Source organism: Meriones unguiculatus (genome assembly GCF_030254825.1).
Source record: "Meriones unguiculatus strain TT.TT164.6M chromosome 13 unlocalized genomic scaffold, Bangor_MerUng_6.1 Chr13_unordered_Scaffold_37, whole genome shotgun sequence".
Taxonomy (NCBI): Eukaryota; Metazoa; Chordata; class Mammalia; order Rodentia; family Muridae; genus Meriones; species Meriones unguiculatus.
In genome coordinates, this window is record NW_026843647.1 from 3556157 (window position 1) to 3581109 (window position 24953).

The window sequence follows — 24953 nt, forward strand, 5'->3', positions numbered from 1 at the left end:
ACAGCTGGTAGATTTGCAGTAATGTATATATACCCTGCATATATACCCCTCACCTCAAAAGCAATTTTACTACCTTCTGTGTCCTTGTCCAATTAATTCTCCGCCTGATTTATTATTCTGGGGAAGATTTTGCCCGGTTTTGGGACCCCATTAATGACCATGCATTGCTTAGAACAAAAAGAGAGGCCATAACAGCTATTACACTAATTGTCCTCCTCGGCCTCGGAGCTGTGGGTGCTGGGACGGGTATAATCTCTCTCCTTCTCTCCAACAAGCATTACTCTGACCTTTGCTGGACAATTGGCAAGGATGTTGAGAGACTGGAGATTGGCATCACCAACTTGGAGAAATCCCTCGTCTCACTGTCTGAAGTTGTCCTACAAAATAGAAGAGGGCTAGACTTGCTTTTCCTTCAGCAAGGGGGACGCTGTGCTTCACTGAAGGAAGAGTGCTGCTTTTACGCAGATTATACTGGGATTGTAAGGGACAGCATGGATAAGGTTAGGGAAGACCTAGAAGAGAGAAAGAGACAGAGAGAACAAGAGGAGAGTTGGCTTTATAATTGGTTTTCAACCTTTCCCTGGCTCACCACCTTCCTTCCTTCAATTTTGGGACCCATGGTGAGTTTCCTTCTCCTCATATTTTTCGATCCATGGGTCATTAAAAGACTTACTAGCTTTGTAAAACAGCAAATTGACTCCTTGGCATCTAAACCTACACAAGTTCATTATCACCAACTTGATTTGGCTGACAGAGGCTTAGCTGAGCCCAAAGAAGACTGCTGACAGTCTATCATATGGGTCTTGACTACTTGCATTTGGCTCTTGTGAGAACAGCATAAAACTCAGATAAATGCTTGCCTGATGTAGCTTGGGTACCTGTAAGGGGTGCAAGACAAAGTACTGCAGGGGGAGGGCCCAATTGCCCACTTCTGAGCCCCCTGAGAAGCAAACCTGATTGCATAGAGGTTGGTGTCTGATTTCCCCTAACCACAACCTGCTGGGGATGCCCTCAGGTGTTGATGGGGTCTTCCTCTCCTCCCCAAAGAGACACCCGAAAAGGCTGCAAAATGCCTTGGGAGGATCAGGTCACTACTTCCCCCCTCTGGTTAATGCCCACCGTCTGCAAAAGACCTCATGTTCAAAATCTACCTGCTAGCCTCTTAAACTGTTTAAGAAGGCTAGAAGATGCCAGGAGCCAAAGCTATTTACTGAAGCCAAAGCCATTTAGTGGAACCAATGCCATTTAGTAGAAAAGTTAAGAATAGCTGCACTAGGACCCTAGGTCATGGGTTAGTACCTGCTCATTAGTCTTGGAGCATCCTTGAGATATATTAAGGAGACATTCTTGAGGTATCTTGCAGGAGGTATCTCAAACCATAAAGCACTCTTGCTATCTTCTGCAGCAGTAAATTAGCCTTCCCTCTTTCCTGCCTTCTCCCTACATAGTTGTGTAAAATTTTCAAATAAACGAGGCTTTGATCAGACAAACAGGCTTAGCCTAATTCTTTGTGTCTCTTTGTCTTACTTCATTCTTTCCAACCCCGCCCTCCCTTTAGGAACCTGTTGAAGTCCCACAGTTCAGGACACTAAAGAGAAAGATTATTATCATATGTAAACCAATCATCATCTTCATTGTTATATAATTGAAAAATTAAATTCTCATGCCCTTTAAAAATTCTTATTACAAATGATTTTAACCATTGTATTTCCAAACTTGAAGCAACCATATATCTATTATTAGTAAAATGGTTTTAAAACAAGCACCATAGTTGATACACATATACGTCCTTACACAAGTAACTCTTATGTCTGAACCTCAAATACTATGCAACAATATGAAATATTAAGCTAATCTTCAGTTATATTTATTAGAAAAAGTAAAATATGCTGAATATTCCATATATTCCTGAATATATATCTTAAAAACAAAATGAGCAAAGAAACCAAACAAGACAACAAAAAAAGGAGAATTGGAAAATACTATAGTGCCATTAAAAGTGCTCAAAATGGGGTGTCAGTTGGTGTTTCTGTTGAAGAATAATATAAAGGATCTTTATAGTAGTGGGAATGTTTTACTGTTCACTGTATAAAGAGTTATATCCTGGTTCTTTGGTTGGAAATGGCTGGTGCTCGTGAGATAATTTGCTGTAAGGTTAGTCTCAAGTATTGCAGTGATCATAGGTAGTGTCACTTTTTAAGAGACAAGGTCTATATTGAAGATATTCTGTCATTGGAAGCGCTGTCTCCTAGAGAGATTGATGTTTTACTGAAATTATTTGGAATGATTGCATCAAGAGGGTAAGAGAGTAAGGAAATGTCTTTTTCACTGTCTGGATTCTTCTCACATGTGCTTTCTCCTAAAAGTCATATCCATGAGGTCATTTGCTTGTTAGCATGTCCCCAAAAATAAATGGATAAGACTAGGCGATTTGTCCTTACAAAACAGTAAGCAGCATAATATTGTCGTTGGATGTCTGATTTTGATAGTACACTGAAGTTTGGAGGTGCACATTACTGCTGATTTTAATCAATATCTAAAAATCATATGTATCATATTATATAGCTATCATATATATGTAAATGCTATGTAAAAACGTAAATTTAATAAAACACCTTTAGTGCAAAAATTGTTCAAAAGAACTTGTTAAATTTAAAAGTGTTAAGGAAATGAAATACATGTATCACTTTGTCAGTTATGGCCTGAGCCTTGGAATGTTGACATCACAGTGGTTTCTCCCCTGACTACCTCAGGATGTTTACACTTCACTAGTTTGTCTACAAACTGATGAAGCCATTTTTGGTTAGTACCAGGAAAGAAAAGGATAATTTTGTGCCCAGTGAAAGTTCTCTATTCCAGGCTCAACTGTAAAGGTATTTAAAATGACTATTATGATTCCCATGGTAGACTAATGGTTTCAGGAAATGTTCTGTCTTTATTTCTCTAGAACATGTGAACTCATTCTTAATAGTTGCTTCATGAAAAGTTACTTCTGATAACAGTCAATACCATTGTCCCCAAGAAACAAAGTTATCATGTCAGAGAGGTATGCTCTGAACTGTTTAAGAGACTGATATGTGTGTATCTTCAAAACTATCTGCCCAGGTTATGAGAGATTAATTTCTGTTTCATCTAGTTGTTTTACCCACTATGCCAACAAAGATTTCCTGGAAACTGCTCAGATTTTAGGTCAAACCCCAAAAGCTTTCTGGTTTCAAACATATATTTCTCAATATGAAGCATTGATTCAGCTAAAGAAGGTACACAGTTGGTCACTTTCAGAACATTTCATCACTCAAAAAAAAAACAAAAAACAAAACACCTTCTCTACAATATATTAGCAACTGAACAGAATGGTTTATAAGCTTCATATTAGCTTTTTGTAAGTCTTCTGTTGTGACCCGTAGCTGTCAGGAGTCACTTGCAGCCTTGAATCTCATTTCTAACATCCATAAATCATGACCCACACTGAACTGTCCCCACTTACTCATCCATGAGACCTGACCCCACTTGACTAGTGTGTCTGAATGACTATGCTATTTCATAGTGGTGACCACATCCAGAGTAGTCTCACAGTCTGTCAAGGGGGATATACAAGAAGACCCTCACTGTGGTCTAGAGTGAAGGAGATGACCATGTGTGGGAGTTAATTTATTGTTAGGGGTCTAGGTCCAGGCAGACTCAGACAGACTGCCACATTTTCCTGAGTTAAGTTTTGATAAATGACAAAGTATCTGTCATGGGTAGACAAGGACATTCTGTAAAGATCTGTGGTTGACACTACTTTGGCTTTATTTCAGGTATTCTTGGATGAGGAGAGCCTTGGTGAAAAGGCATTTCATATCAATAAATTTGGTTGAATTTTTATGGAAAAGAAGAACTTTTGGGCTCACTTACGTGGCACAGTTGTTTATTGATTACTGCACAGAATATGAACTCAAAGGAGGTCAAAATAGGCTGTGAATAAACTTTTACAAACAGTCAAGTTGGAGAGGATACCAAAGTCCAGATGAAACAAAGCTGAGTCTCTACTGGTTGGAGCCCTGCCCCACCCGTCTTCCCATTATATAACATTGCAGGCTGGGCTCACTACAGCACAGTTGCACAGAAGGGAAGCCCTGCAAAGGGTAGCATGCACAGCAGGAGGGAGACCACATAGGAGTAATTTGCTGACAGACAAGCAAAGATGGATCTGATTTCAGCTTTCTTCCCAGAAACCTGGGTCCTCCTGGTAATCAGTCTCATGCTCCTCTACTGGTGAGTAATCTCCAAAGTTCCTCCCCAGACCATGTTCTAGTAATTGGGGTAATACTCAGACCTATTGTCTGGAAGGTCACAACTGGTTTTGGAAGCTGGGGCTGGAAAGACAATGACTCAGTGACTAAGAGTACTTGCTGCTGTTTTAGAGGACCCAGGTCTGAACATCAACAAGGAGCTGGCTGTCACCAGTAACTGTAGTTCCAGGGTATCCAACACCCTCCACAGGCACTAGAATAAAAATTTAAAAAGTAATAGCAAAAGTTGAAATGAACTCTTATATAAACATTATAAAATTTTGTGTTTTTATTCATTTTGGTTAGGGGCATCACTATTACTGTGTGTGTGTGTGTGTGTGTGTGTGTACGTGCGTAGTTCAGAGGACAACTTTGCAGAATCAGTTCCCTCGTATTGTGTGCGTCCTGGAGATCCAACTCAGATTATCAATACTGGCAGCCAGTGTCTCTCCCTGTGGTGTCATCTTGAAGGTCCCAAATGAAATGACAACGGAATTAATTTTGCATTTTAATTTTTTAGTGGTATGAGGAATCAAGCCAGAGCCTATATCTAGTAGGCAATACCTTTACTACTGAACAATAGCTCCAGTGATACTACATCTCAAAGTTCATACTGATGTTATGCAGATATTCTGGGTATCTCTACCCTTCTTCTATTCCCTCTTGGTGAGGTTTACTGATAAGGTTTACACCTGATACGGCCTGATTGACTTTTGTGTGAACCCTAGATCCACCAGAACTCAGTAGGCACAGAAATGAACAGTGTGATGCCATGCACACAGGTTCCTTCACCATTTCCTAAACTCTCTGGAAACTGGAGGGGCAGCCATGTTGATTTGTTTTATTGTTTTGGTTATGGTCATGTTTCTCTTGTGTGTGGTTACAAGACTCTCTCTTTCTCCTTATAGGTTTGGGACTCATACACATGGAGTTTTTAAGAAACAGGGAATTCCTGGGCCCACACCTCTGCCCTTTTTAGGAACTGTACTGAATTAATTACTACAAGGTGGGTATTGATTGAGCTTTTCATATGGTTTCTCTTGATTGCCAATTATGGCTCATTCTAATAAGTGCTCTTTGAGAGAAAACTTTGAGACTTCAGGCCTTCATACTGTGTGTTCTCATAGTTCTAGAGAATTTCTGTGTGTCTCCTAGGGCTCTATTGCCAAATTAACAATGTGAGTGTGTGTGTGTGTGTGTGTGTGTGTGTGTGAGAGAGAGAGAGAGAGAGAGAGAGAGAGAGAGAGAGAGAGAGAGATGGTTATTATACTGTGTGTGCAGGCATCTTAGTCCTAGGGACAGAACTCAGGTTATCAGGCTTGGTGTCAAGTACTTCTCATTTGGAGCCATCTCTCTGGCCCTATTTATTGAGACTCAAATTCACAGTAAGTGAAGTGTTTAGGCTTAGATTTTTCAACAAACCTACTTTATTTAAGGTTCTTCAACACTTCTGGCTCTCTTCCACCCACTGACCAGAGGTAGGAAAAGAAAAGAAGGTTATTAGTAATAAGGGGTTGTAGACATTTTAGAAGTATTTCCTTGGAACAAGTCCACTCTTCATTGACCTGAACCCAGCAGTCCAGTCCAAAGGCCAACACCAAACTACAACACAGATCAGCATGATTCAGAAGATCATAGCAAGTCAGTGAGAGCTGCAAGCCTCATTTGGATTTCCCCAGGAAGTTCTCTGGAATGTTTGTCTCTGGGAAGTCAAGTGTTGAAGACAGAAGACCAGCAAAGTGCTGTAGAGAATGTTATCTCACTGTCTGTGGGCTTTTATATATCTCCTCTCCTCAGAGTTCACACACAGGTGTTTTCAGGTGGACAGTCATGCCCCTTGCATGAGACAGTTTGTAGCAAGACATCACATGCCCTCTCACAAGACAGCCTGTAGCAAAACATCACATGACACATCTGAATTTTCAAAAAACCCTGAAACTTCTACATCAGAAATGCCAGGATCTCCAGCTCATTCAGTCTTGATATTCTGACTTTGTGAACAATCAAAGAAGAGTTTGTTTTTTACCCAGTGTAGATTCTGAGAAGGTACTATTGCACTTATTTGGAAAAAAATCTTGAAGGGGTTTTCAACTTCTAGGACACAGAAGTATGCACTAGATTTAAAATCTCCTCTTTGTACCAGGCTTATGTTCAACAATTTTTTTCTTTTGGTTGACTATTTCTGAAGCATCCACTTATAACAGGCCAATATACACACTTTTGGGGAATTTTTCATATACTGGAGTTTTCTGCATAGTCATTGAACCTCTGAACTTATTTCTATGGTTCTAGCCCCAGCATTTACTATTCATGGCATGCTTAGGATCTTCTTGAGAACCAAAGTAACTAGAATATTTTGCTTTACTATGGGTTCTGGGTAATGATAGCTTCATATAGTAAGAAGATTTCATTGTGTATCTGTGTTTGGCTGTGTGCAGGTTTGTGCATGTGAGTGTAGTACTTACAGGAGACAGAAAAGGGGGCGGTGTTCCCTGGAGCCAGAGTTAGAGCTGCATGTAAGAATCTGGAAATCAGTACTGGGAACACAGACCCTCTTTTAACTGCTGAGCCATATCTCCAGCTTCCAATGACAAAATTTTAGCTTCTGTTTTGTTTTTGCAGTCCTGAGATGATATCCAGGATTTTAAGTTTGCTAGGCAACATACTCTGCCTCTGAAATATAACTACAGCTGCTTCTCTTTCTTTTTTTTTTAATTTTTTTATTAATTACACTTTATTCATTTTTTATCCCCCCATAGGCCCCTACCTCCTCCCCTCCTGATCCCACCCTCCCTCCTCTTTCTGCATGCATGTCACTCCCCAAGTCCACTGATAGGTAAGGTTCTCCTCTCCTTTCTGATCTTAGTCTATCAGTTCACATCAAAAGTGGCTGCATTGTCCTCTACTGTGGCCTGGTAAGGCTGCTCACCCCTCAGGGGGAGGTGATCAAAAAGCATGCCAGTCATATTATGTCAGAGGCAGTCCCTCTTCCCATTACTATGTAACCCACTTGGACACTGAACTGCCATGGGCTACATCTGTGCAGGGGTTCTAGGTTATCTCCATGAATAATCCTTGGTTGGAGTATGAGTCTCTGGGAAGTTCCCTGTGTTCAAATTTTCTTGCTTCTCTTTCTTTAACAGCAGAATCCTATGCATGAGTCTGAGTTGCGAATATCTGAGACAGGATGATGGCTGTCAGTCACCTCAAATACTTAACTATAAAGTGAAATCTTTTTCTCCTATTCCTTTTAAAGATTCATTAAAGGCAAAACCACTAGAGAAAGAATGATTAAACAAAATTACTGGGAAATTAATGAAAATTCAATGTTCCATGCAGACTTTTATTAATTTTTAATTTATTTTTAATAATTGCAGTTTATTCACTTTATATCCCAGCTGTAGCCCCCTCTCCCATTTCCTCCCAATCCCACCCTCCCTCCCTCTTTTCTCCTATGCCCCTATCCCAGTCCAATAATAGGGGAGGTCCTCCTCTCTTTCCATCTGACCCTATTCTATCAGGTCTCATCAGGACTGGCTTCATTGTCTTCTTCTGTGGCCTCATAAGCTGCCTCCCCCTCAGGAGAAGGTGATCAAAGAGCCAGCCCATGAGTTCATGTCAGAGATACTCTATCTTCTTATTACTGGGGAACCCTCTAGGACACTGAACTGGCATGCGCTACATCTGCACAGGGGTTCTAGGTTATGTCCATGCATGGTCCTTGTTTGGAGTACCAGTCTCACAAAAGACCCCACATTTTTTGGTTCTGTTGCTCTCCTTGTGGAGCTCCTGGCCCCTCCATGTCTTTGTATCTCCCCCTTCTTTCCTAAGATTCCCTGAACTCTGCCCAAAATTTGGCTATGATTCTCAGCATATGCTTTGATATCCTGCTGGGTAGAGTATCTCAGAGGCCCTCTGTGGTAGACTCCTGTCATATTCCCTGTTTCCCCATCTTCTGATGTCTATCCTATTTGCCTTTCTGAATGAAAATTGAGCATCATATACAGGGTCGTCCTCCTTGATTAGCTTCCTTAGTTGTACAGACTTTAGTATGATTGTCCTACATTATATGTGTAATATGCACTTATAAGTGAGTATATACCATGTAGACTTTAATTCTAGGTGGATAATTTGTGACTTACCTGCTCCATGGTCATTGTCCCAGATAGATGTTCCTGAACTCACATCAAAAGGACATGTGGCAAAGCGTGTGTTGCTGTTGGCTCAGGTTTCTTCTTAAGGTTCTACGCTTATCTTGTACATTCTTTAAACAATTTCATTATCATTTTCATCATCATCACCATCAAATTTATGTCCATGTGTGTATTGTATGTATCTTGTGTCTGTGTAGGTAATTGTGTCTATGAGTGTGCATGCAGAGGCTGCAGAAAGATGTGCTGCTCTATCACTGTGTTTTCCCACTGAGACATCTTGCTGGTGATACTTCAATCATCTCTGAAGAAGAACTTTTCTCTGTCAGAGACAATAAACCTGATTTCATGGGATTTGAGGTTTTTGTGCTCTGGCTGCACAAGAGTCAGTGCATACAGGACAATAATGGATTTCATACTGTTTGTCTTTCCAGGGTATTTGGAAATATGATGCAGAATGCTATAAAAAGTATGGAAAAATATGGGGGTGAGTATTCTGGAAAGTTCCATCAAGTCAACTCTTTTTAGGAGAAGGTGCCCTACTTATGCAAGGACAATACCAGCCCAGAACTGTAGTAATGGGCATCTCTTTTGTGAAGGTACTTTCACATGTCAGTCATTAAATGTCACTGCTTATAGTTCTAATTAACTTGAGAACATTGCACACTGTTTTTTAATGGGTTTTGGTGTTTTATCCAGTGTCCTAACCTCTTCTGAAACTTCATTACATTTTCTGAATGTAATGAATTTTCATTACATGAAATACATTCAGTGCTCTGAAAATTTGTAATACTATCTCCTTGCCACATCCACTCACTTCTCTTTAGAAGCCCACACTTTCACTTTATTGTTGACTTTACATGTGCAGAAGTTTTATTTTTTAATGCTAGAGCATAAATCATTTGCCAAGGCCTTAGCTGTGTCATCCCATTATTGCTTTCAAAGACCATGTTAGAGACTTTGTTGTGATTGTTTATATTTTACTTCAAACCAAGGGGGACATATGCCATTGGGCACATATGTAGGTCAGATGACAATTGTGGAAGTAAGTTTTGTACCTTCAGGTGATTTAACTCAGTCCATCTGACTTGGTACAAGTTCTTTTTATCTGCTGAACAATCTCATCAGCACCAGCTAGGATTTTTATGACTGTGCATCATTGTGTCCTGTTGAATTAAACCGACTTTGGGGAGACAATGTATTTAAAAACCACAACTTTCTTCCTCGAATCTCTGGCATTAATGGTTCTTTCTATAAAGCAGCCAAGAGAGTAGCAGCAGTTGTTTTCTGTCATTGATGCTGGAAGTTTAGTGAGAGCCTTGGAGCAAATGTCATCATGCTGTGAGACACAAACATGTGGGAAGAGGCTCTGGCTCTACCTGCCTCTTCATCTCTTCTTATCCATTCTTAGGAACCACAGGTCTGAACAAAGGGCTCTACTAAGTTGATATAGCCCATAAAGACCATATCATTCAATGCAAACTGCAGGCTTTGCTGTCTGTCCAATGGCCCTGTATGAACTTCTCCTTGCAATATTATTGCTTGTTGGCAATTGATAGTGATTTTTCATTTTTCTCTGACCTAATAACTTCTCTCTCTCTCTCTCTCTCTCTCTCTCTCTCTCTCTCTCTCTCTCTCTCTCCAGTGTCTGTTGAGGACTAGTCATGTGTTATGTATTCAAATGCTATTTCAGTGCCTTGAGATCTGGTTACTGCCATGCTATGGATATTGTTATGATGTTTAACTATCTCCTGTAACCATGGGATGTGGAGGAATATTTTTCAATTATCTATTACTAGATGATTAGTATACCTATACCCAGGCAGGGCAGAAGGAGGTAGATGGGACTATCGTTCTTGGGCTTTGGGCACAGAAGAATGTTGGGTAGAAAGACAGGTACTGGAAGAGGTAGAGGAAGAAAGCAGAGAGCTATCACAGCTTAGCTTGAAAGAAGCATATGTTGGTATGGATGGAGGAAATTATACATATGAGAGAATATGCAAGTGTTTATGGAATTATGGGTGGAAGGCAGCCTGGGTTGGAAGTAAAGGTTGTTTAGAAGGTTACTATCTACTTTGCCCCAGGTGATATAAGGCTATTCTAAAATCTATCAGTTGTCTGTGTCTTTTATTGACTGTGATAGTGGGTTAATAAATATTTTTAGACTAACCACAACAAAGGTCTCTTCATGTAGCCCTGGCTATCCTGAAACTCACTATGTAGACTAGGCTTTCTTTGAGTTTGGAGACCAGTCAGAGTCTCCCTTCTAAGTGCTGAGATTAGAGACATGTGCCTATATTTGTATAGGGTGCCTAGTTATGCATGGTCTTTCATTGGTGCTTCAGTCTCCACAAGATGCTCTCGACTCTGTTTAGCTGGCTCTCTTGGTCTTCTTGTGGAGTTCCTGTCCACTCCAGATACTTCTATCTCTGCACACAAAGACCCCACTTTTCCACAAGACTCCCTATGCCTTACCCAGGGTTTGGCTGTGAGTCTCAGCATCTGTTTCTATCTGCTGCTGGATGGAGACTCTCAGAGACAGCTATGCTGGGCATTTATTTGTGATCACAGCAAAGTATCATTGATAGTGTCAGGCATTGGTTGTAGATTCCCTCAATCTCTGCTCTATCTTTATCCATGCACATCTTGTAGATAGAGTAAATTTGGAGTCAATGTTTTTGTGGGTTACTTGGTGTTCCCCTTTCAACAAGGGGTCCTATCTAGTAAGAGGATGTCCTCTTCAGTCTCCATAACCCCTGCTACTAGGTGTCTCAGCCAGATCATCCCCATATCCTCCCAGAAGCCTCTAGGTTGTCATAGGTCTCCTGCTTGTCAAAGAGATGTCCCCACTCTGTTTATTTTCTCTCTGTCTTCCTGCTTCTGCTCTCCCAAGGTCTGATCTCCGCTTTCATTTCTCTCTATGCTCCCTCTCCTACCTTGTTCCTTTTCTTTAACCACTTCTGATATCTCTTCTATTTCCTTCTGAGTGTGATTTAAGCACCCTTCTTTGGGTCCTCCCTGTTACTTATCTCCTTTGGGTCTGTGAATTGTGGTATGGTTATGCTGTACTATATGGTTAATATCCACTTATAATTGAGTACACACCATGAGTGTCTTTGTGCTTCTCAGTTACTTCACTCAGGGTGACCTTTTCTAGTTCTACATTTTGCCTGCAAATTCCATAATACTCTTGTTTTTAATAGCCAAACAGTATTCTATTGTGTAAATGTACCACAGTTTCTTTATCCATTCTTCACTTGAGAGATATCTGGGTTGTCTCCAGATTCTGGCTATTAAGAATAAATCTGCTATGATCATAGTTGAACAGATGTCCTGATTAAATGGTAGAGCATGTTTTGGGTATCTACCTAGGAGTGGTATACCTGGATCTTGAGATAGAGCTATTCATGATTTTTTGAGAAACCTCCAGATTACTTTAAAAAATGAATGTACAAGTTTACACTCCCACCAGCAATGGAGGAATATTAATATTAATATTAATATTAATATTATTTTACTATCAATATTTTATCAATTACTTATTAATAATTATCTTCATTAACAACATATTAATAAATAATTAATTATTAGTGTTATTTAGTCATTAATAATTATATTCATTGATATGTTATTAATGTGCAATAAAATAAATAATTATTTATTAATAAATATTGATAAAAGTTATTGATAAAATAAATAATTATTAATAAGAATGTTAATATGCATTAACATGATGCATATTTATATATATTTATATTATATGTTTATATATAAATATATGTTATGAATAAATAATAAAATAAATAATTAATTTTTAAAAATGTTGATAAGAGTTATTAGTAAAAATAAATACTTATTAATAAAAATGTTAATATGCATTAATATAAATATATATTTATATTATATATTTATATTATATATTTATATATATAATATAAATATATGTTATCCATTATTAATAAAATAAAAATTAATTATTAATAAGATTGCCAATGAAAATAATTATTAATAAAAATGAACGTTTATTTATTAATAATTATATTTCTTAATAATGCATGTCAATAAATAATTACTTATTTATTACAAATTTGTTGATGTTAATTTAATAGTAATTTTTTATTTTAAATTATTATTAATTAATATTTTATATTTATTTCTTTTTTTCTTTTTTATTTTTTTCATTGTTTTTATTTTATTATTATTTTTTTTATCAGTTACATTTTATTAACTCTGTATCCAGGCCGTGTCCCGATCTCTCATTCCCTCCCAGTCCCTCCCTCCCTCCCTCATCTCCACCGTGTCCCTTTTCAAGTCCACTGATAGGGGGGACCTCCTCCCCATTCATCTGATCCTGTTTTATCAGGCATCTTCAGGACTGGCTGCAAAGCCCTCCTCTGTGGCCTAAGAGGACTGCTCCTCCCTTCGGGGGTGGGGAGACCAATGAGCCAGTCATTGAGTTCCTGTTAGTAATAGTCCTTGTTCCCCTCACTTTAGGAAACCAATTGGTTACTGAGCTACCACAGGCTACATCTGAGCGGAGGTTCTAGGTTATATCCATACATGGTCCTTGGTTGAATGTCAGTCTCAGAAAAGACCCTGTGACCAGATATATTTGGTCCTTGTGGAACTCCTATCCTTTCCCCATCAGACTAACTCCCCTTCTTTCTTATGATTCCCTGTACTCTGCCAAAGGTTTGGTCATGAGTCTTTGCTTTGAAAACACTGCTAGTTAGAGTCTTTCAGATGCGCTCAGTAGACTCCTGTCACATGTTCAATGCACATCCCATCTGTCTTTCTAAACGAGGATTGATCATCTTACCCCATGTCCGCTCAATTGATTATCTTTTTTAGGTGTATAGATTTCATTATGTTTATCATATCTTATAGGTCTATATAAGTGAGTATATCCCATGTTTGTCTTTCTCCTTCTGGGATATTTCACTCAGAATGATCTTTTCTAGATCCCACCATTTGCCTGCAAATTTCATGATTTCCTCCTTTTTGATTGCTGAGTAGTATTCCATTGTATAAAAATACCACAATTTCTGTACCCATTCCTCCGTTGATGGACATCTGGGTTGTTTCCAGGTTCTGGCTATTACAAATAGAGCTGCTATAAACATGGTTGAGCAAGTATCCCTTTTGTGTACTTGAACAAACTTTGGGTATATACCTAGCAGTGGTATAGCTGGGTCTTGAGGAAGCACTATTCCTATTTGTCTTAGAAAGCGCCAGATAGCTTTCCAGAGTGGTTGTACCAGTTTACATTCCCACCAGCAGTGGAGGAGGGTTCCCCTTTCTCCACAACCTCTCCAGCATGTGTTATCACTTGAGTTTTTCATCTTGGCCATTCTGATGGGTGTAAGGTGATATCTCAGGGTCGTTTTGATTTGCATTTCCCTGATGGCTAATGAGGATGAGCATTTCTTTAAGTGTTTTTCTGCCATTCGATATTCCTCTGTCGAGAATTCTCTGTTTAGCTCTGTTCCCCATTTTTTAATTGGATTACTTGGTTTGCTGCTTTTCAGCTTCTTTAGTTCTTTGTATATACTGGATATTAGTCCTCTGTCAGATAAAGGGTTAGTGAAGATTCTTTCCCAATCTGTAGGCAGTCGTTTTGTTTTGATGACGGTATCCTTTGCTTTACAGAAACTTTTCAGTTTCATGAGGTCCCATTTATTGATTGTTGCTCTTAGAGCCTGTGCTGTTGGTGTTCTGTTCAGGAAGTTGTCTCCTGTGCCAATGAGTTCTAGGCTGTTCCCCACTTTTTTTCCAATTGATTTAGGGTATCTGGTTTTATGTTGAGGTCCTTGATCCACTTTGACTTTATTTTTGTGCAGGGTGATAAATATGGATCTATTTTCATTTTTCTGCATGTAGACATCCAGTTGGTCCAGCACCATTTGTTGAAGATGCTGTCTTTTTTCCATTGAATGGATTTGGCTTCTTTGTCAAATATTGAGTATTCATAGGTGTGTGGATTTATTTCTTGGTCTTCTATGCAGTTCCATTGATCCTCCTTTCTGTTTCTATGCCAATACCATGCAGTTTTTATTACTGTTGCCCTGTAGTACAGCTTGAGATCAGGAATGGAGATACCTCCAAATGATCTGTTGTTCTGGCTATATTAATTAATATTTTATATTTAAACATATCTTTTTATTACTATTAATTATACATGTGCATATGTGTCTCTGCACATGAGTGCAAATGAACTTGGAGGCCAGAAACACTGGATTTTCCTGGAGCTCTAGTTACAGGAGGTTGTGAGCTACCCAATATGAGTGTTAGGAACCAAATTAAGATCCTCTACAAGGGAAGTATGTGCTTTTAACTGTGGTACCTTCTCTCCAGCTCCTCACAGTATTTTATCTATTCAAAAATCACAGGAAATGGTATAGGCAACTCTCACACATGGACATTTATACTTATCAAATTCCCACCTCTTATTTCTAGTTATGTCTTTCAGAATTGTTTTGTCTTTAAGTTACTCACTGTGTCTTGAATGACATTACATTTTACAAAGACTTCATTGTGTCCCAGGTCAGAATCTGGGAATTGCCCTGAGAACTCCTGTGACAGTGTGTTGTATAACCAGAGTGAGGGTCATGCTCCATTAAAATCAAAGTCTGTGTGTAGCTCTCACTTCAGAGCCTGGCTTTGGATTAATCAGCTGTTTTCCTTGCATAGGCTGTTTGAAGGTCCAACACCTCTATTTGCCATCACAGACACAGAGATGATCCGGAATGTGCTAGTGAAAGAATGCTATTCTGCCTTCACAAACCGGCGGGTACATAACTTCTTTTTTTAATTAAAAAAATTAAATGATCATTTTTGTTATTTTATTTATGGTTATTTTGTTATTTTATTTATTTATGGGTATATGTTAATGTTAATTTATAAAGCTTTATTTGTTACTCTTAGTTTCTCTCTAAATATAGACATCACACAAATAATTCACTCTTTTATATTTGTTTAGTAATAAGCTTCACAATGCAATAGCTAAGAAGTTATTAATCTATTCCTAACCCACTAAGCTAATTTGGCTTCCTCCCAGTGTACATCACAGATGTACTTGCACTTAGCTTTTCTTGTTCCAGCTTCTTCTATTCATGTCTCTTCAACCTATTCTGTGACTGCATCCCCTACTTCCTTTCCTAAATCCTCCTTCCCTGGCTAGTAGAAGTCTTGCCCCGTTTTCTCCCATGCTCAGCAATGAGCTGTAAGCTTCTTTCTTGACATATCAGGGGACCATTGGGAGCAGTGTTTATATAGCACTGAGACAGGAGATTCTCAGAACAAGGATGGCAACCAGATATGGGGGAGTACAGAAATCAGCATTTGAATTACACAACAACCTCATGCCTAAAGTTACATAGGTATGGATATGTGAGCGAATGCCATGTGTGTAGGTTCCTGTGGAGGCCAGCAGAAGGTATGACATACCCTGGAGCTGGTGTTGCAGACAGTTGTGAGTTGCCTGACAGGGGTGCTGGGAACCAAATCTGTATCCTCCAGAAGAACAGGAAGCACCCTTAACTGTTGAGTCATCTCCACAACCTCCCCATTTCATAATTTAAACCTTTATATTTTACTTACTTAAAAATGAAATAAATATAGATTCAAGTGGCTTCCATAATAATGTACAAGCAGGGTCTAGTTATTAATATTGCTAATAGGAATGTGTTGAGTAAGTTTAAATATACTATGGCATTGTAATCTAGTTGTAGGTGGACACTTGTCATCTAGAGTAATTTACATTTCCCATTTACAAGTTCTTTTTTATGTCTGTATGGTATTGATTTTTGTGGTGTCAAACATTCAAAATACAGAGAACCTCCTTGACCACACAGCTCCCTCTAGCTAGCCCATTAGCTGTTGTGTACAGCCTGTCTTCTCTTTGCCTTTTTTTATCCATTTTCCTTCTCATGGATTGTGCTCTTAGGTGTCAAGTCTCATGACTGTTTACCTATCACATGCACATAGATTTGCTCTTGAGATTTGATCTCAAATCTATGGTTTTATTTATGTTAACTTTTCTATGCAGGATACTATTTACTTCAATGTCCCCACTTCTCTTTTTTAATATAATTTTATTTATATATTTATTCATTACAATTTATTCACTTTGTATCTCTGCTGTAGCCCCATCCCTCATCTCCTCCCAGTCCCTGCACCCCTTTTCTTCTCCCCCTATGCTCTTTCCCTAGTCCGCTGATAGGGGAGGACCTCCTTTCTTTCTCTCTGACCCTAGTCTAGCAGGTCACACCAAGGCTCACTGCATCATCTTCCTCCATGGATAGGTGATCAAGGAGCAGGCCACTGAGTTCACATCAGAGTAAGCCCCTGTACTCCTTTCCAAAGAACCCACTTGGAAACTGAAGCCCCAATGGGCTTCCTCTGAAGAGGGTATCTAGGCTCTTCCCATGCATGGCCTCTCTCTGAAACCATGGCTATCTAACTGTTTTATCTGGGGAAGCCTGTTGGTTCTCTCCTTCCACACTGTGGGTCCTGGGTATCGAATTCAGGTTGTTAGGCTTGGCAGCAATCACCTTTACCTTTTGAGATAGCTTATTGGACCTAATTTAGTCTTTGGTCATTTGGTGAAGTTTGCTGAAGGCCTTGTTTGCAGCTGCCCTTCATCATGTCAAGCTGTTTTCCTTTCTTCCTTTAGTGCTGAGTACTGTAGTTTAAGGGTGTGTTGAGGACTCCACATTAGCATAAAATATAACCTGCCACAGAGGGCCTCTGAAAGCCTCTGCCTTGCAGACTGTCAAAGCAGATGCTGAGCCTTATGGCCAACCGTCGGGCAATGTGAATGGAATTTTATGTAAGAAGTGGGAAATAGTAAGAGCTGGAGATACCAGGAACTCCACAAGGAGAGCAACAGAACAAGAAAATTTGAACACAGGGAACTTCCCAGAGACTCATACTCCAACCAAGGACTATTCATGGAGATAACCTAGAACCCTGACAATGCAGCCACTTCTGATGAGAACTGATAGACTAAGATCAGAAAGAAGGAGAGGAGGACCTCCCCTATCAGTGGACTTGGGGAGGGGCATGCATGCAGAAAGGGGGGGAGGGGGGCTAGGAAGGGAGGAGGGAGGGGCACATGGGGGTACAAAATGAATAAAGTGTAATTAATAAAAGTTAAATAAAAAATTAAAAAAATATCTATAAATATGAAAGATAGAAGAAAGGTCCTATTAGGGAAAAATTTCTTTTTGTCTCTTTATCACTGTATAAAGAATTAAGGAAAAAGGATTTCTATAGCATTATTTCTAAACAAAAACAAATGATCCATCAATCAAACCATCCAGAAGCTAGAGTGATGTTTTAGTTGTTGAAAGCTCTGAATGAGGATGGGAGCTTGGTTGTCTACATATCCAGCAGCTCACAACCAACTGTATTGCCAGCTTTACCAGATCCAAATCCTTCCTCTGTCCTTTGAGTACACTACACACATGTACATGCACTCACACACACACACTCACACACACATACATACATGCATGCATAAAATAGTAAAACAAATTGTTAAAAACTCATACATCAAATCTTTTAAGTGTTACTGGCACCATCAATGGGAACAGGGCCTGAGTTTGGATCCCCAGTATACACATAAAAGAAGGCAGAGCAGCATGCATGTGTGACTCCAGAGCTGTGCATAGGAACAGGTAGATCCTAAGGGCTTGCTTGCCAGCTTATTCCAACCAAACTAGAACCTTCAAGATTCAGTGACAGACCCTGCCTGAGAAAAGTGCTGTAGAGAATTATAGAGGAAGATCACAGACCTCTGGTCTTCACATGACCACACATGGGCAGGTGCACCAGCACTTACATGTGTACATACACAAACACACACACACACACACACACACACACACACTGTTTATGTTATAAAGACAGAACTGGAGAACCTCTGTGATGCAAAGTTCACTTTCTTTCTGTGTCCAAGCCATTTGCCATCTTCACAACTCTGGGGCACCTGCTCCTTATTGTTCCTATCTTTTCCCTAACATTGGACCTAATTTAAATTTATAGAGAGATTTGCATTTAAAAGAATCCTGGGATATAAAGGCTTAAAACCACAACAGGTTACCTGGTGAGCTCTGGATTTCTTATAGGCTGTGAGGAAGTGCTGAAATTTTAAACTTTTTTTTCTTTTGCATCCAACATTCAGTTCAGTCCATAGTAAACAGTATAACAGTAAACAGTGTAACAAATTGTAATATGGTGCTATCTGCTCAGTACTTTTGCAACCATGGTGAGTTCCATACTTACACAAAACCATTTTTTTTTGACTGTAGAATTTTGGCCCAGTGGGGATTATGAAAAAACCTGTCTTCTTCTCTGAGGATGACGAGTGGAAGAGAATCCGAGCCTTGCTGTCTCCCACCTTCACCAGTGGAAAACTCAAAGAGGTGACTGAAAGGACTTATGATTGAAATCTTTGTGTGACCTGACTCTCCAAACCTAACTATGGATGCTTTTGTGCTTTGTGCTCAGATGTTCCCCATTATTGAACAGTATGGAGATATTTTGGTAAAATACTTGAGAGGAGAGGCAGAGAAAGGCAAGCCTGTCCCTATTAAAGAGTAAGTGGTGGTGCATCCAAGGTGGTTCTGGGAGGTTATCTGGGAGGATAACTTCATCAGAGAGTCTTTTTCCTTGTGTATCTCACATGGCCTAGCTGCATATACTCTACCTTTAGATACTATACATAGATTACATGTATGTGTATATTATATGTATCTAATATATATATTAGATAAATACACAGTTTGAAAAGAATAATCATGATGGTCTGAAATCCACAAGGGTAGATCGTGGGCAGGATGGAAAGGCACTTGGTCAATACTGAGGTGGCTTTGTTTCTCTTGTCCCAAAACTATGAACCATTTCAGGCTTCATGCTGCTTGTCTTAAATTCCCATGTCTCTGCCTCCTCAGAGTGTTTGGGGCCTACAACATGGATGTGGTCACCAGCACATCATTTGGAGTGAACGTTGATTCCCTCAACAACCCAAATGATCCTTTTGTGGAGAAAGCCAAGAATCTCTTAAGATTTGATTTTTTTGATCCATTGTTCTTGTCAGTAGGTATGTAGAAAGTTCTGTCTTTTGCTCCATTAGTCTTGTCTGTGGCTGCATTTGTCACTTCTGCCTTTCTCTTTCACACTTCCCCAAAAACTAGCTTCTCTACTGGAATGTAATTTAGTTGCCATGTAATTAGTTTTCTTAAAGGCACAGTTCAACGTTTTTAGTGCATTCAAAGACATGTAGCCCATTATGTTTGTTTTATAACTTTATTTTATCTTGAGACAGGGTCTTACTGTGTATCTCTAGCTGGCCTGGAAATTGCTGTGTAGACCAGACTGGCTTTGAACTCATAGTGATCCTCCTGCTTCTACCTCCTGAGGACTAAAGTGTGCACCAGAATTCCTGGCTTTGTTTTAGAATCATTTTATTTATTATTTGACTGTGTCATATAGGAATACAACATATCCTGATTAGACCCACCCATAACTCTTCCCTCCCACTTTCCTCAGACACACCAACATGCTTTCCTCCTTATTTCATGTCCCTTTCTGTGTTTTGGTAACCCAGTGCACCCAGTCACTGCCTGCTAGGATGGGACAGTAGTATTGGCCTCATCTTATGCAGGTGTTCAGTCCATGAGTGGACCATGCCATGCCTGGGATATGGCACTGCAGATGCCCCATTGCTGGCTCTTTCTTTCCACACCTTCTTTCAGGATGTTCCTTGAGCTTTGAAGGGTGGGGTGTTGATACAGTTATTCCATTTAGGGATGAGCACTCAGCAGTCACTGATTCTCTGTACTTTGATCACTTGGAAATCTGCATTGACTGAAGGACCACACGGCTCCTTGCCAATGAGGACTGTATAGTACATTGTTCTAGCTGTGTTGGCTCTTTTGACCATCATTCTTCACCTTGACCTAAGCCACATCGACCTAAGCAACACCTGTTCACTTTCTGTATATTTACATATCCTTTGCACTTCACATCAATGGGATCATAGATTGTGGTCTCTGTGGCAGGCATGTTTTATATAGCACAATAGTAAATGAAACAAACATCATTACCTCCTGTGTCCATGAGCAAAAAAAAAAAATGCTCCGTACCTATTGATAGACATGAAGTTAGTTTCACATGTTTGCCATGAATTTTATTGCTATTAACATATGCATAGAAGGATATAGTTATTTTTTTATGTTTCATGGTATATATTAAGAATCATCATTGCTTAGATAAAAGGTAACCCTATTTTTAAAATTTTTGTGTGGAAATATTTTATTTTTAAAGTTTTATTTATGTATTCAATTTACATTTTTATTATAGCCCCCATCTCTCCTTGCTGTCTCTGTCTTTTCACATAATCCTTCTTCTCATTCACCCACCTCCTTCTCCTTAGAAAGTAGCCATGTGGAGGCTGGGAATGAAGCCTGGGTTCTCTTCAAAAGTAGGCTAACTGCTGGGGCATGTCTCCAGCCAATGTACAGTGGCTATATATATGTATATGTGTGTGTGTTTGTGTGTGTTTTGTGTGTGTGTTTATGTATATGTATCTTTATATACATATATATATATGTGTGTGTGTGTATGTATGTATATTCTGGGTCCATTTAACATGTTGCTTGATTTAGGGCTTTAATGCTTTTCCTTGTTAATTACATTTCCATATACAGCTCATGTGTCCTTTTGCCTACATTCTATCCTTCCTCTCCACTTACTATCATCCTCTTGGTCTCCTTTTAAGTATTATATGATATCCACACTTACACCTGTTCACATATTTACGTTTATTCATTATAGTATAGAACTGGGAAATGAGAAACATTACGTGATTTTCTTTCTTTCTGTGTTGTGGTCACCTGTTTTTGAGCTTGTCTTTTTTTTCTTGAGATAGGATTTCTCTGTGTATCATCAGCTGTCCTTGTGTGTGTGTGTTTGTGTGTGTCTATACATGTTCACCTTGCTTGTGGTTGTGTCCTTCCACAGTGTAGGATCTAGGGATCAAGCTGAGATTTTCACACTTGTCTGCAAGATCCTTTATCTGTTGAACCATCTCAAAAGCCCCCATCTTTTCTCTCTGGGTATACAAGGACTACAGGAACAGAGTTCAATACAAGAGTCAGAGTTGCAGTTCTGGCTGCTGCAAAGTGCAGAAGAAGCAGTGTGAAAGTGACACAAAGTGAGCACAGTCACAGTATGAGAGCAAGATTAGGGGGATAACAGCTTCTGGCTGAGACACTGACTTATTTGGATTGTGTTTTGATTTCTCTAGATGAACCTTGCATGTCCATTAAAACTTATTTTTTTTTCTTTCCCGTACTCTTTCCATTCCTCACCCCAATATATGAGATGTTAAATATCTCCATGTTCTCAAAGGATTCCTTAGCATTTTTCAAAAATTTTTTGTACAAAATGAAGGAAACCCGCCTGGATTCAAACAAGAAGGTAAAAAGTGGTGGTCTCATGAGAGGTCCACGGTTTGAAAACATGTTGGGCTGTGAACATGTGAGTTGTGTATTTCCCTTCATCTGTCAGTAAAGGTAGATAGAGGAGGCTCGAGTAGACAAAGACAGAGAATATTTATATTTTCTAGGGCAGGAGCAGTTCGAGTTTTAAATTTTTGATTGAGAATAAGCCAGGAATAGCAATTTGAATGAGAACTAGAGTGCCAGGCATAAGAATTGAAAAATTAAAAAAATAGTCACAGTGCAAGACCTGCACAAGATCAAGACCATAAAACTCTAACATATATCAGAGAGGAGCTCTCCTAGTTCTGCCCCTTGCTGAGTGACTATTGGCAGTTAATAGCTGTGGATGGAGGCTGTGGGCACTGGAAGGATTCCCATGTAGCAGTGGATGTCCACAGCCCTGCACATATGGGCAGCACTAGTTGAACTCAGTGGGTTATTAAGGAAGGGAGAAATGTTACATAGGATATAGAAGGAATTGGATGGAAAAAAAGAATGGTGCACATGTGTGAAGTTCTCTAATAACAAATAAAAATGATTATTTTCCTGTCATTCAAAAGCATTTGCAAAGAATAAAATCCACTGTTTAAAACTGCATCTATTTGTAATTTATTGTAAAAGTAGTTGATACGGTGGCTGGATTGCTTCCTGGTTTAGTCACTTGTGAGTTTGGTCTTTGATGACTCAAGTGACACTAACTATGCTTGTGAGTGTAAGGGAGTCACATACTCAGAAAGGAGAGAATAAAGCTTCTGCACTCCTGATCCATCTCTTACCTCATCAGTTGACCTTCTACATTTGTAAATACTCTTTCTGCTTCCAGAACCAAGTGGATTTTCTCCAGCTGATAATGAATGCTCACAAGAATTCCAAAGACACAGAGTCTCACAAAGGTAACCAAGGACTACCTGGTCTATGCACAGGGAAGCTCTCAGGAAGTGGGCATGCTGCTCAGAAAATATGCAAGGAGGCTTCTGTAGATAGAGGAATATTTCTGTCAAGTTGCTGAAAGGCAGACATGGCTACCATCTTCATGAAATTTTTTGAAAGCGCACCAGCATAACTGTTCCAAACGTGAAGGGTAGTCACAATGGAAGACCTCAGATGCCTTTGTGTTATCCAGGAGACTATAGGTGTTGTTTCTGTCTTTTCCCACACACTGACTTGAAACTCTGCCTAGACATCTGAGTCTAAACATCCAGACAGGAGGCATGTACCCAAACAGTGCTGATGCATTCTGGGAACCCCTAGTATGAATGTGTTCTATACCTTAATCTATGGTAGATATTGACTTTTCCTTTGCCTGATGAATAAGTAGCTTCCAAGGAAAGCCTCTTTGTACAAACACGCTGCTTCTCTCCATTCTTTGACACACTTAAAAACTACCTATATATTTTTTTATCTTTTTTGTGTGGTGTATGTATGTGTGTTCACGAGTAGGTGCACATGTGCAAAACCCAAGTAGTGTATGCAGAAAACAGAGAAGGCACCAAACATCTCTCCTAATCTCTCTTTGCTTTATTTCCTCTTATTAAACCTAGATCTAAGCTGGCAGCCAGCAGGTCCCAATGATACACAGCATTGGGGTGACAGTGGTGTACTGCCACACCTGGGTTTTCACATGGGGACAGAATATTCAAACTCATGTTCTCAAGCTTGTGTAACAAGTGCTCTTACCTACTGAGCGATCTCTGTAATTTTCCATCTATGTTTCTTTTCAAATTTAAAACTATCATTACTTTCATGGTGGCAAAATGACACTTGTTATATATATATATATATATACATATATATATACTTTTATATATATACATATATATACATACATATATATATATATATATATATATATATATATATATATACTTTTCAAAGTCACTGTTTCTTTTTTTGTATAAATTCTTTCCAGTTTGTCCACTTGAAACCCTTTCATGTGATCAGCTAATGTTAACTTCTTTTGTACTTCATCTTTTTTTAGAAACAGAGTTTTACATGGCCCTGTTTGAAGGAGAGGTTGACCTCAAGTTCATAATATGCCTGAGAATGCATGACCTTTAACCATGTTCTGGGGAATGACTCCACAGCAGTCCATCTACTGAGCTATATATCCTCAACCCTTCTGGTTCATTTTGATTTCTAAAATAGATATTCATTTAAAAAAAGAACAGGCTTATAGTCCCATTTCAATATAGAAGCAAGGGCTTATACTATTTGGGAAAAAGAATTTACCAACAACAGAATCAGAGAATTCATGTCAGTAGGTTTACAACTACCTGTAAATCTAACTCTATGGTCTCCAATGCCATCTTCTGGCCTACATGGACACTTGTACACATGTGTGTGCACACACATAAATATTAGTAAAAAAAAAATCTTAAGATCAAGAAGAGGACTGGAGATCAGTTTTCTGTTCCTACCTCTGACAGCGCACAACCTTCTATAACTCCTTCTCTAAGGGATCAGATGGCCTTTTCGCACTTCCATGGGCATACCCCTGACACCTATGTGGCATCCATCTTTCTACATAAACACACACAAAGATACACACAAATGAAATAAAATTAAATCGTAAAAATAAGAAATCCCTTTTTTAAATTAAATTTTTATTTTTTATATTAATTATAGTTTATTCACTATGTATCCCAGTTGTAACTCCTCCCTCATTCCCTCACAATTCTACCTTTCCCCCCTCATCTCCTCCCATGCCCCTCTCCAATTCTACTGATAGGGGAGGACCTCCTCTCCTTCCATCTGACCCTAGTCTATAAGGTCTCATCAGGACTGGCTACATTGTCCTCCTCTGTGGCCTGACAAGGAGGCTCCCACCTCAGGAGGGAGTGTTCAAAGAGTCTATCACTGAGTTCATGTTGGAGAATGTCCCTGTTCCCCTTACTAGAGTACCCACTTGGATACTGAGCTGCCATAGGCTACATCTGACCAGGGGTTCTAGGTTATATCCATGAATGGTTCTTGATTGGATTATAAGTCTCAGAAATGACCCGTGTGCCCTGATATTTTGG

The 24953-nt window shown here is 39.2% G+C and overlaps 1 protein-coding gene across 1 annotated transcript in view; it reads left to right on the top strand.

Annotated features, from left to right (window-relative positions):
- Window positions 1-4117: 4117 nt before the first annotated feature.
- LOC132651015 (cytochrome P450 3A1-like) overlaps window positions 4118-24953 on the top strand; it is a 32212-nt gene continuing 11376 nt past the window's right edge. Inside the window, exons 1-9 of the mRNA XM_060376336.1 lie at window positions 4118-4257; window positions 5183-5269; window positions 8853-8912; window positions 15116-15215; window positions 18739-18852; window positions 18938-19026; window positions 19381-19527; window positions 21781-21910; window positions 22757-22826. Coding sequence (XP_060232319.1) covers window positions 4187-4257; window positions 5183-5269; window positions 8853-8912; window positions 15116-15215; window positions 18739-18852; window positions 18938-19026; window positions 19381-19527; window positions 21781-21910; window positions 22757-22826 — 868 coding nt within the window. The 5' untranslated portion in view covers window positions 4118-4186. The remainder of the gene's footprint in view (window positions 4258-5182; window positions 5270-8852; window positions 8913-15115; window positions 15216-18738; window positions 18853-18937; window positions 19027-19380; window positions 19528-21780; window positions 21911-22756; window positions 22827-24953) is intronic.